The 18,594-nt window shown below is 43.6% G+C and overlaps 1 protein-coding gene across 1 annotated transcript in view; it reads right to left on the bottom strand.

The window, feature by feature from the left end:
* LOC135819839 (sushi, von Willebrand factor type A, EGF and pentraxin domain-containing protein 1-like) overlaps positions 1-18,594 on the bottom strand; it is a 180,592-nt gene that overhangs the window by 129,880 nt on the left and 32,118 nt on the right. Inside the window, exons 10-11 of the mRNA XM_065333122.1 lie at positions 15,916-16,089; positions 15,413-15,589 (exon numbers count right to left, since the gene is read on the bottom strand). Coding sequence (XP_065189194.1) covers positions 15,413-15,589; positions 15,916-16,089 — 351 coding nt within the window. The remainder of the gene's footprint in view (positions 1-15,412; positions 15,590-15,915; positions 16,090-18,594) is intronic.

Below are 18,594 nucleotides of genomic sequence, written 5' to 3'. Positions count from 1 at the left end.
GACTCTGACACAGGATCCGAGTCGAAGGAGCAAGCGGTTAATGGCGGTGATAAAGCTATGGGCCCATTCCCAAAACAGAACATCAACCTTCAAACATCGGGCAGGACTTCCTTCATGAAATTGTGGAAAAGTAGGTACACCGTGGAAAATGTGTTGCACCGAGCAAGCCCGAAAGCACGCAACCGGTTGTTGCTTCGGAAGGTCGCTGGCTTTTCCGGGATATTCACAATTTTGAAGATGGGGCAGATGCATTATTCGCATTTATTGACCAGAATATAATAATAATAATAATAATAATAATAATAATAATAATAATTTGAAAGTAGGACGGAGGCAGAACATATTACAAAAAATGTGTTATCTACGCATGCATCTACGCAAGAGTCACCACCAGACAACTAGGACATGTGTCAAAGTATTGAACGTTTTCGTTCCCTTCTTGTCAAAATACTACAGGGAATGATGGAAATAAGCTAAAAGACTACAACTATAAGGAAAAGAAGTTCAAAAATATATCACTCCAATTACGTGTAGAAGTGACACGAAAAAATAGATGTGAAGAATCAAGAAAACAGCATGCAAATCCAATAAGTGACAAAAACGTAGTGACAAGAAAAAGAGAGAAATATCAAGAGATCAAGGGATCAATTTCGCACCTTCACGGCGAACAGTGCCAAACAGCTGCAAAGACAACACATTATACTTCTGAACGCAAAGCTCAGGGTCTAACTTACGTATGTACAAAGCTTCCAACACGGCAAGATGTAACAAAGACCTACCACGCAGACAAAACAGAGAATACATCATCGGAATACCACTCACGACAACTAGCACTGTCCGACAGGTGACACAGGTGATATTCCGATGATGTATTCTCTGTTTTGTTGTTCTTTGTTGTTGCATGAATAGCTGCAAAATCTGAAAATTTGGTCCCGATCTGACGAGCCGTTCAAGGGTTATGGCCGAAAATGTGCCATTGCAAGGAAAGATTTTTTTGTTGCACGCTGTCATTTGTAGGCAGCACTGTTTTTGACTGTTTTTTAGCCAAGTATTGGGCTGCGCGGCGGCGGACTTTGCTCGCTTCGCCCGTCGCCGTGCACCAGGACTTTTGCCAGTACCCTCGTGACGTTGCAGATATGTGCCTTGATTATTGTAGTTGACGTTGATTTAGTGACTTTGCCAAGTTGGAGTCGTGCCAAGAAGTCAGGTAGGGTTCAGCACTAGGCAGAAGTGGAACGTGAGTGGTAGTCTTTGCAGATTTTTGAGGATATCCTGGATTTGGTGTGCAGCGCTGTGGAAATAGCTTGCTGTGGAGGTCCAAGCAGTGGATGTTGTATCAAACGTACGACCTCGTAGCACGTGCTAAACCTTCGGGAGTCTGTGAGAGAACGCCCACTGCTGCCGTTGTGACAGATGCAAGGGCCACGTTGAGGGGACCTATCCCACCACTCATGGCTGCTCCTGGACTTGTTTCAGGTTTGGATCCCGCACACGGACAGAATGGGCACGAAAATGTGAAAAAATGTAAATGTCATTTTTGCGCTCCTGGGTGGCTCGCATACTGTGGCACTATGCCGGAATTTTGAGTTTGTCCGGCCTGGAAAGCCCACAGTGAGGCGCAAGAACTTTTCAATCATGTCCAGAGGGCCAGCATAGTGGCAGGAGTGTGTGGTGAAAATTTCATTCAAATCCATTGAGAGACGCCAAATTTACGGTCAATTGAATGCCATATGAAATTTATGGGTAGGCTTTTCAAAATGCAAGATCGTAACGTGAGGGAACTCGGAAGAATGAGTACCGGGTATGTATGCGAAGTGTATTGGGGGAATGCATGCAGGGGGATAGTGTGGGTTACAATCCTAGGTTATGTCCAAAAGAAAATAGGAGAAATAAAAAATTAATATAACCCAATCAATTCTGATTATTACTTTTGTCTAACTCATATTCAAACTGTTTGAAAAGTTTTTGCAATACAATGATGTAGGCATTCAATTGAAAATATTTCCATCAGTTCTAATAGCATTAACATTCTACTCCCCATGCTAGAGTATAGATTAGACACACATGCGTGCAGGACGCGACACACCAAAGACACAAGAGTGAGTTTGGAAGAATGGGAATGTCGGGCAGAGTAGCTGGCCTCAATTGAGTGCGCGTTAACGAATCGTGTGGTCGGCCTACCGAGGGCAGGAGCTGTATATGACCAAGTGGGTCGGCCTGCGCTGAGCAGGAGCGGTTTGTGACCCATGCGAGTTGGTGGGTCGGACTGCGTTGAGCAGGAGCGGTTTATGACCCATTTGAGTTTAATAGTAGTGCGCAAGAGGCCAGTTACGGAGGAGTGCCCGCATCCGTGTGTCTCAAAATATGTGGAGTGGAGTGTAAGAGTAAGAAATGGGATGAGGAGGGTGGGTCAGAATTTGAAAGCTGACTGCAAGCAAGGAAACTGGAAAGACAGCAAGCTCTGTTATGCGCACAGGACATCTGCGCATGCGCAGAGCATGGGCATGTGGTCTATGATACACAGCAGTATGTAGAGAGAGCAAGATTGTGCACACACGTAAGGAGGGTTATGCAACCCGTTATAAAGGCCAACAGCGAAGCAATGGTACGTGACTGCTAACAACGGTTAACTCCTACGTTAACCGAACATGTATGATGAAGGGGAAGAGTGTGTTGCTCCCTAAATGGGAGCCCGCGGTTTTCCTGCCGACTTGAACTGACTCATGACTGTCATCCAGAGCACACGAGAAGTCCGTCGAACCGTCCACTCCGCAAACTTGCAAGAAGCACCACTTCCTGCTCAATACACAGTATTTCGGGCAAGTCAACCCTCATCAGTTGAGCTTGAGTACGCTGAGGAAGATTGTGCCTGAAGAGCACTACTTTTAAAGCTCTGCATGCACGAACATCACCAGGGATACAAACTTACAGAGACACTCCCTTTCCAGCACGACAAACATCTAGTGAACACCATATAGCAGCGTGAGTCAGTGTCGCTCATGCACGTGCTGAACAAGGGCTGAGGATCGTTGGCCATTCACAACGTTCTTGCCTCCAAACCATATAATTTATTGCTGAAGTCGCACCAACTTCTTCTTCACATCGACACTCACAGCGTTAGTAGCCTAACTTGATATTATGTACACAGCCACATGCAGCCTGCATTGTCTGTGCTAATCGATCATTCTCTTTATTCTGCCCAACATGACACGGTTGCGAAGGGCACAACTAGTTGTGTGCCTCATGTTTTGACTTCCACCACTTAGTTTTTCTCTAATTTCAAAGTTGGATTTCACAGCGAATTTCAAACTATTAGTAAATTAGAGGCCACATGCCTCTTTCTTTCGTATCTGGTGTTGTGTTGAGTTACGGAATGAAAAAAGGAATACGAGGCATGTATTTCCTAATACGTCTGAGAATACCAAAAGTATGTGTGCAAGCGAATCTCTCCGATTTCGCTCAAAATGTGCAGGTAGGTTCCCTTTGGGTGTGGATCGATTGTGCAAAGCCCTTGAACAAGTTTCTGAAGGGAAATTTGAAACTTGCATACCCCTCAAAAATGGCCGAAATATCACATTATTTAGGGTCTACAAACGAATCACACTACAGCATATCCGAACAAGCTATGAACAAAACTCCATCAAGCCAACATTACCGTACCTTAGAAGAGTTCCTGGAGCAGTACTGCTTAGCCACACCAGGCTCCCAGAAGACGAGGGTCATCACCCCTGAAGCAGCCAATGATCGCCTTGAAAATAGCCAATTTCCAAGCGCTTGCAAAGCGGCCAGCTACGTCCTCAATTGGCAAGAACTACACACCAGCAGATAGTAGAACACCTCTTCTAGCGCTGAGGACATGTCCCCCATCATCATTTTTGGGTTTTCTCGAAATAAACCTTTTTGAATTTTTCCAGTCGACCATGCTGAACTACGTCCAAGTCATACCTGCACAAGAAAGCTCGCCCCTCCGTGACGTCTCCTCAGCAATTTCTACTCCAACACCCACTCCCAACGCCGCAGAACAAAGTGTATTGTTGACTCTGACAAGGAAAAGTAGCGGTGATCACTTGTCACTCCAAACGACAAGCTTCTCCTTGCGCCAACCGAATAAATACTTTTGTATGCGACTCTTGATGCAAAAGTGACTGAAGTCCTGAGCACAATTCTTGAATTTTACTACAACGGGCAAGGTGTAATCACGTGCCTTATGACGCAAGAATGCGAAGTCCTTGCACGGCTGACGAGGTTTCAGAGTCACGTTCATCAAGTGCACTTTTTACTTGCCTTGAAAGCCCGTTGGTCTGGAAGTGATCACACTCACGTTGTTACCGCGCTCAAAACATGCTGACCATGTTGTAGGCCTACGTACCGGGACTTTCCCTGGCCATGTAGCTCGAAGACCAGTGAAAAGATGATGAAATCACATTCTTTATAACGTAAGAAATATATCGTTCAGTTCACAAGACAAGTGCATGCACTGCAGCCAGTGCTGTTTGCGTACCAGTGAACACAAACCGACTGAGCTAGCAGCTCTAGTCGAGCATCGACGTGAAGACAAGGAACTTTTACTGTTGGTCTATGTTCTGGATTGCAGGAGGTAAATGTGAAAGATGCATAACTCTCCTTGTATGACTCAACGGCTTGCTGCCATTGCAACACTCGTAGGACAGTTTGTGGGGGTTCTCAGCAGGTCAAGCAGGACATGCAGCGCTTCTTACCTCAGCCATCACGGTCTGTTCCGAGTAGCGTTCCAGGCACGATCGCGATCGATGGCCCTGATCCAGGAAGCGTCATTCTATGTCACAGAGCACGCGATCTCACCGTGCATTTTACAATAAAATTCCAATACTTTGAATAGGACTTCAGTAACTTTTGCATCAACGGCGCACCAAAAATTATTGGTGGCGCAAGCAGAAGCTTGTCGTTTGGAGTGACAAGTGATCACCGCTGCTTTTCCTTGTCAGTGTCAACAATACACTTCGTTCTGCAGTGTTGGGAGTAGTATTGAAGTAGAGATTGCTGAGAAAACGTCGCGGAGGGGCGAGCTTTCCTGCCCAGGTAGGACTTTGGCCGAAATTCAGCATGGTGGAGTGGAAAAATTCAAAAAGTTTATTTCAATAAAACCCCAAAAGGTAGATGGGGGACATGTCCTCAGCGCTTGAAGAGGTGTTCAACTATCTGCCGGTGTATAGTTCTTGCAAATTGAGGACGTAGCTGGCTGTTTAGCAAGCGCTTGGATATTGGCTATTTTCCAAAACCGATCATTTTTGGAGTCAGGGGGTGATTGCCCTGGTCTTCTGGGATCCTGGCGTGGCTAAGCGGTACTGCTCCAGGAACTCTTCTAAGGTGGGGCAATGTTGGCTTGATGGGGTTTTGTTTGTAGGTTTTTCGTATTAGCTTTGGCGTGACTCGTTTCTAGACCCATGAATAATGGGATACTTCGGCCATTTTTTTTCCAGGAACTCTTCTAAGGTGGGGCAATGTTGGCTTGATGGAGTTTTGTTTGTAGGTTGTTCGTATTAGCTTTGGCGTGGCTCATTTAATGGGATACTTCGGCAATTTTTGAGGGTATGCAAGTTTCAAGGTTCCCTTCAGAAAGCTTTTGAAGGGCCTTGCACAATCGATTCACACCCCAAAGGGAACCTAACTGCAAATTTTGAGCGAAATCGGAGAGATGCACTAGCACACATACTTTGGTATTCTCAGACATGCTCTTTTAACTCTTCTGTGGTGATGGAAATGGCTACTACAGATGGTAGCCAGATAAAGATGCCATTCAACTCCAGATTGTAGTACTGTGGCCATTATTATCTATTCTTCAATATTACGATTCTTGTCCTACTGCCGGAATTTTTTACTGATGATCAAATGTATCACATTGCAAAATGTTGTAGACATATTTTTGCCAGGAAGGAGGCATGCATGTCATGACGAAATGACGGTTTCCACAAGACTCTGCTGGAAGCCGAGTTTTCCAGATCCGCAAGAAAGCCACCATCCTCTTGGATCAAGGCGCAGCGGTGGGGGGGGGGGGGGGACCGACCACAAAGTGGTCAAATACCGAAAATCCCATTCACTGCATCCATTTTTCGCTGTTTCGCTCGTGGCGTGGCACGCCACGAGTTTCCAATTAACTGTGGGTCGCAGCACGGCTGAAAAATTGCTAGACAAAATCCGACCGTCTCCAAGCAGGATTCGAATCTGGTACAATAGGTTTCTCAATCATGGTCTTAGACCATCCAACTATGCCTGGCATGACAGACTCATTTGAAAAAAAAGTACTGCCTCACTTACCATTGCATGTAGGAGGTAACATTGACCAGTTTCCATTAGTTTGACATGCGGTAGATTTGGCACCTTGAAGTTCAAAGCCAGGTCTGCATGAGTACTCTCGTATACTAAAGAACACATTATCTCCATTTGATATATTGCCATTCATTGGAGGGGTGAGAGGGGCCAAGCATCTTATTTCTGAAGAAAAAAAAGAACAGCCAAATGATTGGTTGAATCGTTGAGTAGCGTTGAGTATTGTAATACACAGCTGACGAGGATCTTCGGCAGTTCTTGGATTGGACAGTTGCACGAGGATACATAAGTTTTGTAGGGGCCCCTTTGCCCCATACATGCAACTATACATTCTGGTATGCACACACTCCCGTACACATTTACATACACATCTGCACACCACTGAACACGACACACATTCATACGCTTCCCGCTGATCTTTACCTTTTGACCTTCAGGTTGTGGTTACTGTACGGCTGACTTCTATCTTCGTGTTCACCTTGTACCATTCAAGCTTCCCCTCTCATTAGTAATTGCTGTATTGTACTGCAAACCCTTCTTCTCTCACCCCTTTCCCTCCTTTGGTAAGATCAACTACACCCCCGTGTCTTCGCGTGCTACCTACTCTCTTAGTCTAGTCTTGCTCTCCCACACTCCCGGCAGGGTCTCCTAATGCTAAGTGTGCTACCTTCCTGTAATCATATCAGCAGGCCTTCTCTAAGCCCCCTTCTAAATCATCAGTACAAGTGTTGTTAGTATTCACTATTCATTGATCTGTGGTTTGTGGCTGTGAGTGAACCAGTACGATGTCACAACCCCAACTACATAGGTGCCCAACGTTTGCTATAATAAAATAATTATAACCACCCTGATTACGTCATGACCTAATTTGCCTTGTTAGCTATGGCAATGTTTGGATGCGGAGTGAGAATGTAGCTACCCAAGCCAGTGGATAATACTGGAAAGCGAGATCATGATCAAGGAGAGTGTGAGGTCAAACAGTTCAAGTGGGAAGGGAGGTTATTACTCTCAGTAGCCATTAGACACACCAAATATTCCAAACAATTTAAGATGGAGGGATTGTTGCATTATCCAAAAACAAAATGTTACCGTTCACAATTTCTTGGATTGACATAATGCGGTGAAAAAAAAGAGAAAGCGATATATGACGAGAGCATAAAAGGCTCGGTGCGTTGCCCAATATTGGCAAGCATTATTGGACACTTACGTGAACATGTTGGTGCTGTAGGCCAAGTGAGATCTGATTGGCAAGTTATAGTGCTCATCCCTGAGAGTGAAAATCCTTCATTACAGCTGACAAAGGCAGTGCTACCTCGAATAAGTGGTGCTTGACCAGGTTGGACATTTCCGTTCAAAATGAACGGAAGAGCATTGCAGTTGATGCCTAATATAAGTATTGGAGAAAAGTAGAAGAACTTGTACATATTTCATTCAAAAAATCGACGTGGAGACAAAACATTTCGTAGGTGCACGGCATTATTGTTTGTCGTATTACACATTTCTAGAACCTTCACTAGTTTGAAGGAAAGACACAAACGGGAAGAAAAATTGACTGTCACCACTAGGACTCAAAAACAGGGACCCAGTTCTAGCATTCTAGTTCTAGCGTTAGAAGTGAAGTTAGAACCGAGTACTACGGGGAGGAGGGGGGGGGGGGGTGGGATGAGACACTAATAATAACTAACTAACTGCTACTAAAGAGTATCCGTGTGGAACAATGATTAAATATTCAACCAAAAATGTGTTACGTGAACAAAATAAAGTGCTAAAATAGAATGAAGAAAGGTGGGACAATAGAAGTGAAGTTAGAACCGAGTCCTACGGGGAGGGGAGGGGGGATGAGACACTAATAAATAGTATTGTCCCACCTTTCTTCATTCTATTTTAGCACTTTAATTTGCTCTAGTAACACATTTTTGATTGACTAATATTTTAATCATTGTTCCACACGGATACTATTTAGTCACGACATTCCAATGATGAATGTGACAGGAAAATCGATTTTTAAAAGCTTTCATGACTTTGTTGTAGTGTGGCGATGACAGCAGATTTTTTTCTTTTTCTCTTTATTACTATTGGTTACGTTGGTGGACAGTTAGTCATAACTTATAACATTTTGCCCATCGCCTTTGTCAACATATTTCATTCATAATAAGTATACTGACCAAATACCCCTTTTCAGAATACCCGTATTGAATTATAACATAGCCAACAATCGCATGTCATAACGTACATTGAATATCAACATAATTTTTTTCGAATCGACGAAGACGAAGCAAAGTCGGCCGAACGAAGACCAGAGGAAGAAAATTACCCTGTCCACTTCACTAGTACGATACAGACATTCGTACGAGATGAAACACTTAAAATCAATCAACAAGAAAACTGTAATCCCACCGCCGCGCCGACTGTGGTTTGAGAGTTTTCAATTACCATCAAAATCTACAATGAGCACTCAAACATCCGCTGCAAGACACACTAGTGATCCATTTCAGCTGCCCCGCAAGCGCAGGTAATGTTCATTCAGGGCCACAGAGCAGGATTCACTCCAGAAAAAAACTTTTAAATCAGTGGAAGCTTCATGCTTGAGTACATGACTACATGAGTTCAGTCATGCAGTAATTAGTCAATTTCAGTGTTTCTGCTCCAGACAGCAAATAACTTTGAATGGCTACAAATATTACACGAAAGGATCAAACAAAAACCATTTTCTTCAGGGTTTTTTTTGGCAGAAGGATTCTCCTTGTGCTTGGCCCAGGCCAAAAATCGCACCTCGGACGAGTGCAAAACTCCCAGATGTCCTCGATTGCTGGCCATAATTAAGCTGAGTATGAATACCACTGGAGAATAGAACGTTGTACAAAGATTTGGAAACTTACTGCTACAAGTTGGTGCCGGTCCAGACCATTGGCCCGTGGAAAGGCAGATGGAATTTGTTTCGCCAACCAATTCATACCCTGAGTTGCAAGAATATGTCGAGACACTAAATACTGAGATAGTTGATGTGTTCACTCGCCCGTTGGTGGGATTTGCTAAAGGTCCTGAGCATTGTATTCCTGCATAAAGCAAAGAATTCTTCGTCATGTTGTGACAGCTTAGACAATTCACTTGTCCAGGCAAGAAGGCAGACATGACTGTTCATTCTCGCGAAGCGTATTAAAATATGCAGGATCAGCGAAGCGGATATTGGACGTAGCAATGAACAAAAATAAAAGATGGATGATAAGGTTTTCTGACAGTTTGTTTAGCGGTATTCATCAGGGAAAACGTTTCAATAATGAAATCCAGCATTAAATAACAGTATAAACGTGGAAGAGTACGAAATGCACTATGTGAAAGAAAAAAGGAAAAAAGAAGGTGAAGCGCGAAAGTCAAGAGAAGTGTGAACCATTAACAGGGGTGAGCAGTACACTTCGCCCTCTCTGAGTCTCACATCACTATTATTTCTCATCTACCCACCCCATTTATTATTTAACAATTCTCTTGTCATTCGCATTTCACCTTCTTACTTCCTATTTTCTTTCACATAGTGCATTCGTACTCTTCCACGTAGTGTTGTTTATTGCTATATTTCATTATTGAGACGTATTTCCCTGATGTATGTCTCTAGAAAACTTGTTAGGAAACTTTATTATCCATCTTTCATTTTTGTCCATTACTACGTCCAATGTCCGCTTCGCTGATTCGGCTGATCGACTTAATAAAGTTATTGTCTCCGCGCCGCTAATTTTAATAAAATAATAACCAGACAACGTATTGATTGGTTAGATGTCAAAATTGCCTCACAATAAAATCTCACATGTGATGGATCAGACGTACAGGTTTTCATTTAGAAGGAAGGCATTCGATCTGACAAGCTTGTTCCCCAGAGCTTTGAAAAATACTGAACTTGGTTTTGTCATCCATGTTTTAGCAGCCTTTCTGCGCACAGAGCATCTTTAGGGATAGTGTGAAAGCTAGGCAAAGGAGCAGCTATCATATACAGCCAGCTATACAGAGCAGAAATCGTGTGTTAATGAGTAGCGTTTGTCCAAGTTCTGTAAATCGCACCGAATAATAGGGCTATAAAAGTAATTCCATACGTGTAATGCAGCACTATGATTGTGTACTCTCCATCATCGCCCACACTATTATGGCAATATTATTTACGTGTCCACAATAGAAGAAAAAAAACTGGTGGTCCGGATCATTTTTCACGGTAGATATAATAAATGCGTGCATCTTAGCTTCAAAACAGTGACCACCCTTTTTTCTAATAGTAGGTCCTGATCTTCGAATTTCAAGTCGATCTGGATTCGCCCTATAACGTGCACTGGCGATAAGTGACACGGAAGAGAGAATGCTGTCATCGACAGCTAGTCTCCCCCTGGTATGCTTACACCTCTTCTGATCACAGCTTTCCTTTTGTGCGCCTGCGGCCCTATCAATTATGCCCCGTCAATCTTGCCATGATAATGTCAGCACACAGGAGGTTGCAGAGCTCGAACCGCCACCCATAGACCTCGTGATACACCAACAAGAACTTCTGTGTTCCACTCGGCCATATGCACAATACAGACCTAACCTCACCTCGTTGAAGTAAATCAATGGAATGGAATGGGTAGAAGTGAGTAAGCCACAACTATACGAAATAACTCACCAATACATTGAGGTGTGACATTTGACCAAGTTCCACCTGATAAACACACAGATGCTGAATTGCCAACAAGATTGAATCCAGTGTTACATGTGAATCTTCGCAAGGCAAAAACCTCATTATCGCCAGGTGATATTGCTCCGTTCGTGGGTGCATTAAGGGTAGGGCACACAACACCTACAAAGAAAACAAGATAAATGGAGGCATTGAAGATTTGATTGCATTAGAGTTGTCAAGCGAGTGGAGTGAGCAACTTAACATTATGCTCTTCTCCAGGAGCAATCAACTATGCCGTGCTCCTGAAGACTACGCATCCTGCAGGTGGGAACAAAATCGTCCCATGACAATCCGTTCTCAGCGCGAAGAACACGTCGTGAAATGCAGACAGCACCAACCGGCATTGTTGCTCATGCAGGTGCCAAACAATCGGTTCTTATTCCACATCTTGTTCACGAGATGAGACGAAAACGAGACGAAAGACGAAATAGCAAGGCCTTTTGAGCAATTGTCATTTTTCTTCTTGAAAGTGAATGCTACAAGCATCTCCTGACTGCTACTTTGGAGCAGAGATACAAATACTATACTGTCACATTCTCTGAGTCTCCTAGGAACATTCATGAGCACTAATGACACACCAATTCCTCCCTTCTCTATCCATGAACAAATCTACATTTTTCTTCGTTGTCTTTGAAAACGTGAGAAAGAAGGGCTGACACATGTGAATATGTGTTCTGGTTTTGTTTCTTCAGCGCATGCTTTATTCCTTTGTGGCGTCTGGATCTGTAGTTGAAAACAAAATATCAAACAATGAAAATCCCATCCCCATCAAGCTGGCTTCATTTTGAAAATCGTAGAATCAACAATGGGTCTGAAAGGGTTAAAACACTCTCAGAGCCATTACCGATTCCACGTTGATGTGATATTGTGTCACGTGATAACACATACAGTGTCATACATGGAGTGCGAGATTAGATAACGTTGATGCTATCACTTATGTGTTGAGTTAGAAGTCATCTTGCATTGTGTTCAGTTTCTCATCAATATAACTGTAAGGTCAAGCATGGACACAATAAAATTTAATCAGATGAGTCAGATCAGGACACAACATGGCGCAGTCAGACGCGAATGCGACGGGAACAAGCCCGACAGATCACGTCAAGGAGGACGCTATCCCACAGCTAATTCAACTCTTCCAAGAACAACTTCAAGCGTGAGCGCAGCGCTGGAAAGGACACTACACAACGGAAACGGTCAAAGAGGAAATGATGACAGAGCAAGACAGCACAAGACAGTCTACTGCAGTGACCGTCCTATCCTGAGAGCGATCGCCAGTCTCGCAGACTTTGTCGGTTGGAAAGAGGCACGGTCTGTCTTAGCGAAGTGTCAAGGCATCAGGGCAGCAAAGGAAGAAACACAGAAAACGGTTCTTATACAATGCGTGGACGAAGAACGGCGGAGATATTCAAGGCAAGGAGTCATCGTATTGAACGAGCAATCCATGGTGGATGACTGGCTTCAAGCTGTTGAGATCTTCATCAGGAAACAAAGGAATGGTTTGCTTGATCGCATGGAATTCTATCGAGCATGCCAAACAGAGGGAGAGACATTCACCAGTCTTTACACCATCCTCAAGGAGTTAAATGCAGTGTGTAATTTCCAAAGTCCCTTGGAAGCCGTTTGCCATGATTACAGGACCACAATTGAAGCTTATGAGCACCGCAACACACGCGTGAAGCAAGTTCACTCTGAGACCGTGAAGCGATGAAGCTCCTCATAAAAGTCGCGACAAAGCTAGAGGAAGCGATAGCAATAATAATAATAATAAATGTAGAAAAAAAGGACATATGGAAACGAGTTGAGAGTAACTCTCCACCAATGTAACTAGATATCACATACAGTCGGAAAGTGCAAGATGCGCTTACCTTCCCCTCTTTGGTCTCTCAATAACCTCGAACCTTCCAAGTTGGAAGGCCGTCGGTTAGCGCTACGAAGATGTGTTGAAGCTAGGTGTCAGGACGTCGAATGTCTCACTACTCTGTCAGTTTTGTGCCTAGTTATTGCACTATCTGACTGTATATAGTATCTAGTTACAGTGGTGGAGAGTTACTCTCAACTCGTTTCCATATATCCTTTTCCTTTTCTACATTTATTATTGGCTGAATACCCGAGTTTCGAATAATAATAAAATTAATAATAATTATGTCATGCAGAGGAAGCTGCAGCGCAGACGCAGTCAGGTATGGAACAAACATGCCAGGAGTAACAACTAAAAGCTTTGAGGATATCCCAGTACAAGAAGGAGAAATTTGCAGGCAATCAGGAACAAAAAACACCATGGAATCCGCCGGAGAAACAAACAGCCACCCAGTCTAGGTGCACGAAGTGCGAGTGGGAAGAATCTCTCTACAACGAGTCTCATTGGAAGAAAGTGACACGGTCAGACTGAAATAGGAGACAAATCAGGATTATGGCCATGTCCAAGTCACGTTCGCATGGTTGCCGGACACTGGCAGATGAGAAGTTGAAAGCAATTCGAGAATTTTGCACACCTACGACCTCAGATCTTTTTTAGGGCTTGCGAATCAATTCGCTAAATTCACACCATGTTTGGCCACTCACACACAGCCTCTAAGAGATTTGTTGAAGAGATCAACAGAATTCCTATGACTTACAGAACACAATCAAGCTATGTCTGAAATGAAACACACACTTCTCGACACACCAACGTTGGCATATTTCCGGTTTGGTAGTCCATTGCACTTAGAAACAGATGCATCCAGAAAGAATGGCCTCGGATTTGCATTGTTACAATTTCAAGAGGGCGCTTGGTGATTAATTCAGTGCACCAGTTGATTCATTTCAGAAACTGAATCGCGATATGCTATGATAGAACTGGAATGTTTGGCAGTATTCTGGGCAGCACGCAAATGCAATGTATTTCTGACTGGCACAGAATTCACGATTATCACAGGTCACAAAAGACTGATGCCCATGCTTAATCATTATACACTGGATAAGATTGAAAACCGACTTTTGTTGTGATTAATAATTATGAAGTTGCAGGCATTTCAGTTCATGGCGGATTGGAGGAAAGGGAAGGACCATTTCCTGGCCGATGTCTTGCCTAGGGCACCAGTGGATCGGCCAGGAGGGAGAGACCAGCTGTGTGAGATGAATCAAGACAGCGTCAACGATGATGACGATGACGAAGACATTGCAACCCTGACAATCGCACACATATGCGCAGATAAAATCACTCAGCAGGAAGGCCCCGATATCCAGAAAGAAGGCCTGAAGAAGGCGGCTGAGGAGGAAATCACGTATCCCAGAAAAACGCACGGTTTCAAGTTCGATCCGAACGTGAAAGTCAGAAATCAGCTGATTCGCTTCAAGTGAGATATTCCCGAAATCACGTACCGCGGGATAACGTCCCTTTTCGCTTGTGCCCCTTCATATAAGTTCAAGAATGGAAACTATAAATCAGTTCAGAGTCCGATCAGGACACAACACACGTACTCCTGCCAGGGCACGTGCTAATGCGTACTTCAGCCCGAGTGCACAGCTGCAAAATGTAATAATTTCAATCACGAGCTGCGGAATGTCTTCACATTTATCGATCTCATCAGCGAGCTACAGATCTCCTTCCTCCAAATCATTCAACTAGATATAACAGGAGAAATACAATTGTATTTATGCCTTTTGAGAGCTGCCCTATTGCTAGGCGTTGGCGGATAACGCTCGAAAAGGTGGCAGATTCTGCTCGAAAAGCAGTGAAATTGGCAGAACTATAAAAACCTTATGGCGGGCAATTCCTCGAATTCTGCTCCATTTCTTTTTATCCACATACCAAGCATGCATGAAACTTACCAGGAAAAGTACCGAATTCTGCCAATTTTTCTGCCGGCATTATCCGCAAAGGCCTACCTATTGCGCCTGAGTGAGATACTGTGCCCACCTCGACAATTTTCTTCGGTTCTGAAGTTTTACTCAACGCAGGACAACGATTCAAAGTTCTCCAGATTCGTGAAGTCCAAGCAAATCCTTTGAGCTATACTTCACATGCGCCGTGCAACGATGTCTCATAGGCGAGATGCCCCGTTTGAGCGATACTGATAGATACAGACCACTCACTGCGCAAACAAATTGTCAACATTTTTAAGCGTATTTTGTGTTTCGCTCTTCCTTGCTCCGTGAATCCACGTCGCGCTATATCAAACGACATATCAGTGGAAAGCTTATTTTTTATTTTCTCAGCTTTCCACTGAGCTTTCAAACTGTGAATGGTTGATATGTGAACATGATCAGAAATTAATACCACACAGAAGAAGATAAGATATGCATTAGACATGCCCAATCACGGACTTCAATAGCCAATTTCCTCTAATTTTACAGACCTCCTGACTTCTTCACCACTCAACTATTCAAAAAACCTGGACATAAAAGAAAACAAGGTTATCGCATAGTACTGACGAGTGCATGTTGGTGGTGATCCAGACCATGTTTCAGTTGTTTGACACACAGTCGTTGTTGTGCCAGAAAGTTGATATCCAGTATTGCACGAGTATGTTCTGTTCGTGAAGGCATCTCGAGCGCCACTAGACACGGCGCCGTTTATAGGAGACACTGGGTTGACAGGACATTGTATCACTATAAAATCAGAATCACAAATGCATCAAACAAAGCATTAACAGAAAACCATGCCAGAACGAGAAATACTGACTTACTATGAACCACAAACAGTCAAAGTAACATCTAGTGACTTTAGAAGAAGTGCAAAGGCAGCACAGCTTAGTCAAACCTGGATCTCATAAGAAATCTGATAGGAATTGCTGGGAAACCTTCGGACACCTCGATATTTCTTTCTCTCTTTCTACCTCTTAGCCTTGAATACAATGCTTGTATCCACACTTTTCTGTTGTTAGGACTCTCTAATCACTGATTTCTTATTTTAACTTGAATAATTGTATACGTACGCTGGCAAGTTGGTGGCGAAGTCGACCAATTTCCAGTTGGAAGACAAACAGATGCACTGCTGCCGACTACATTGTATCCAGAATTGCAGGTGAAAATAGTTGCACCATTAATCTCCAAAGACATGCTAGCAATAGCTCCATTAGAAGGTGCAACTTGACCGCTACACACCACACCTGCAAAGCACAGGAACCAGCAAACATTGCCACATCAGAATGGTCTCACTTCAAAACCACAACACAAAGTAGCTCAGTGGGTGGGGTCTCAGCCAGACTGATACTCCACTAGTAGCCCCTGACAGTCAGACTCGATGACTGGTTTGCATGCAGCTGACGAAATCCAGGCAGCTAGGTCTCGGCTCAAACTCACAGAGAGCCCAAGCACCGTGTTCTCGCAATAAACACGGAAGGAACAGCAGCACTTGACTTGCAATGCTAAATGAACACAGTGTGCCGTATCACCCTGGGGCTCATCCTTCCCGGCTCGTTTGCGTCCTGCGCAAACACTGGGTAGTTCTAAAGCCATCAGACCTGAAAGCGAGAGCCCACAGGTGCGTTGTAAAACAGCAGTCCTTGGGTTAAGTGTTAATTGTGATAACAGGCACTGTTTTATTGGACATATTTGCACATGTATTTGTGCCTTCAATTGTATTTGTACTTCTTCAAAGAAGTACTTCACTACGAAGAATATTTTCTCCACTGTGTTTCATTTCCATTCATTCGCTTTTCCAAAAGTCATTTTGGAATTTTTCGAACCCAAACACATGACATTGTCATATCTTCTTTACCCCTACGAAAACGAACAACGTTCCCTCTAGAACTTTGAAACCAGTCCAGTTTCTCAAGCTCAGCTATTGTCAGTTTTGACTCTTGGAAAGATTATGCCACCGCTTATCCCCATCCATAATGGGTGGGGTAATATGAGCCGCAATCAGCGAAAACGACCCTTAGAGATTTCGTAATAGATCGCTCTGGAGAACAGCGCGACGACTTCTTGAACTCCTTGCTTAAAGTAATTTATTTTGAAATTGAAGTGGTGTCGAGTGGCGACTCCAGTGTTCCTTGATCTTGTTGCGATGTCTGCGGACGCCAGAGCTGTTCGCAGAGTACACACGGCAGTAATTGCCTACAGCTAGCTCGAACCTGGTGGGGAGTGAATGTTGAAGTAGCCGCTGAAGTTCAGAATGAGGATGAAACGTTCTTTGGTTCCGACATTGATGTCGACAGCAAGGTGGAATCGCAGCCGTCATCTCCTACTGCGATGCGGCTCAAGGTGGCCGATTACTCGTCAGAATCGGAAGATGAGGAGTCGTCAAGTGACATAAATTCTGAGTCTGGGGCTAGGGACGGTAGCGACGTCGTGTCTTCAGCTGCGGAGGAAGAAATGGAAGACGAGATTGCGAAACGACTCCACGCAGGATGCAGCTGCGAATATGTCGATCATTTCTCCGCACTCATCAGCTATTCTTTATCATTATAGCTGCTTACTTCACTATTCATTTCAAAAGTATTCAAGCTGCCCACCCACCTTGGAATGATGAATATTCATTGTACACCTACATCGTATACATACATTGCACCAATTTGGAGTACATATTGTACATTGGTGTATACACCCGTTTTGAATCGGAATATTGAACTTTTTCTTGGCTGAACTCCTTCAGTAGATGTGGTTCAACAAATCTCTAACCAAAAAGGAATTTTGAAAATTTTGACCCTAAGGGCTGTTTTCGCTGGTTGAGGCCCATATAGTGTGAACTTTGAACCATAACCAAGTGTTATCAGTAAAATTACATCGCCAGGAAGACAATCTACAAACAGAATTAAAAGTCATACAGTGCACAACATTTACTGAAAACACAAGCTGGATTTACACATGCTAGAACAGCTGCAATTTTTCCTTTACATCCACTTCAAGACATTCGACAGATCCAACTTTTGTCAGAGAAAACTCAAATCAATTTTCAGGAGAGCTGAGTAATTTGCCTTTGCAATGACGTGGGTAATCCTTTGTTGTGTGCACTGAAAATCAGTGAGAACTGTAAAGATGAGTTGAAAATAGACGCTGCCGAGTTGTCTCCACACATTTAGGTAGCGTTTGGTTGGGCATTTTCAGAATGTAAAGGACAACCATTCTAGAATGGGAATGGGTAAGAATAACCTGACCAAACAAACGTGCCAGAATCAACCAGGAATCACTTGACATACCAATTCCATGATGTCGTTGTGGAACGGCGGCTCTCTTCTCTTTTACCAGACTCTAGTTTCCTTGAGAGAGTCAAGGTACTTCTGAGTGCATGATTCGAGGCACTTGAACCAGATGCTACATAGTTTGGCTCGTGGCAACCATTATTCATTTTGATACCGGAATGAGAATGCTCATTCCAGCATGTGAGGTGGAATGATCATTCTCCAAAAAGAATCATTCTCAGCGATTCCAATTCGGGAATGGGTATGATCGAGTTATAACTCGATCATACCCATTTTCCTTCCCTTTCCCTGCCAAACTGTGAATCCTTGATGTGTGAACATCCTGAGGATATATCAATGCCAAGAAGGAAGTAATGATAATTATGAATTATACATGCGCACCCTGACATATTATGACTTCGACAGATTATACTCTCTTTTCCTACTTTTTTTATAGACCTCACTACAGCACAACTCAATCGCTACAACTAC

Source organism: Sycon ciliatum, chromosome 6 (assembly GCF_964019385.1).
Source record: "Sycon ciliatum chromosome 6, ocSycCili1.1, whole genome shotgun sequence".
Taxonomy (NCBI): domain Eukaryota; kingdom Metazoa; phylum Porifera; class Calcarea; order Leucosolenida; family Sycettidae; genus Sycon; species Sycon ciliatum.
The sequence above is the reverse complement of the archived record's forward strand: the minus strand, read 5'-3'. Positions and strand labels throughout refer to the sequence as shown.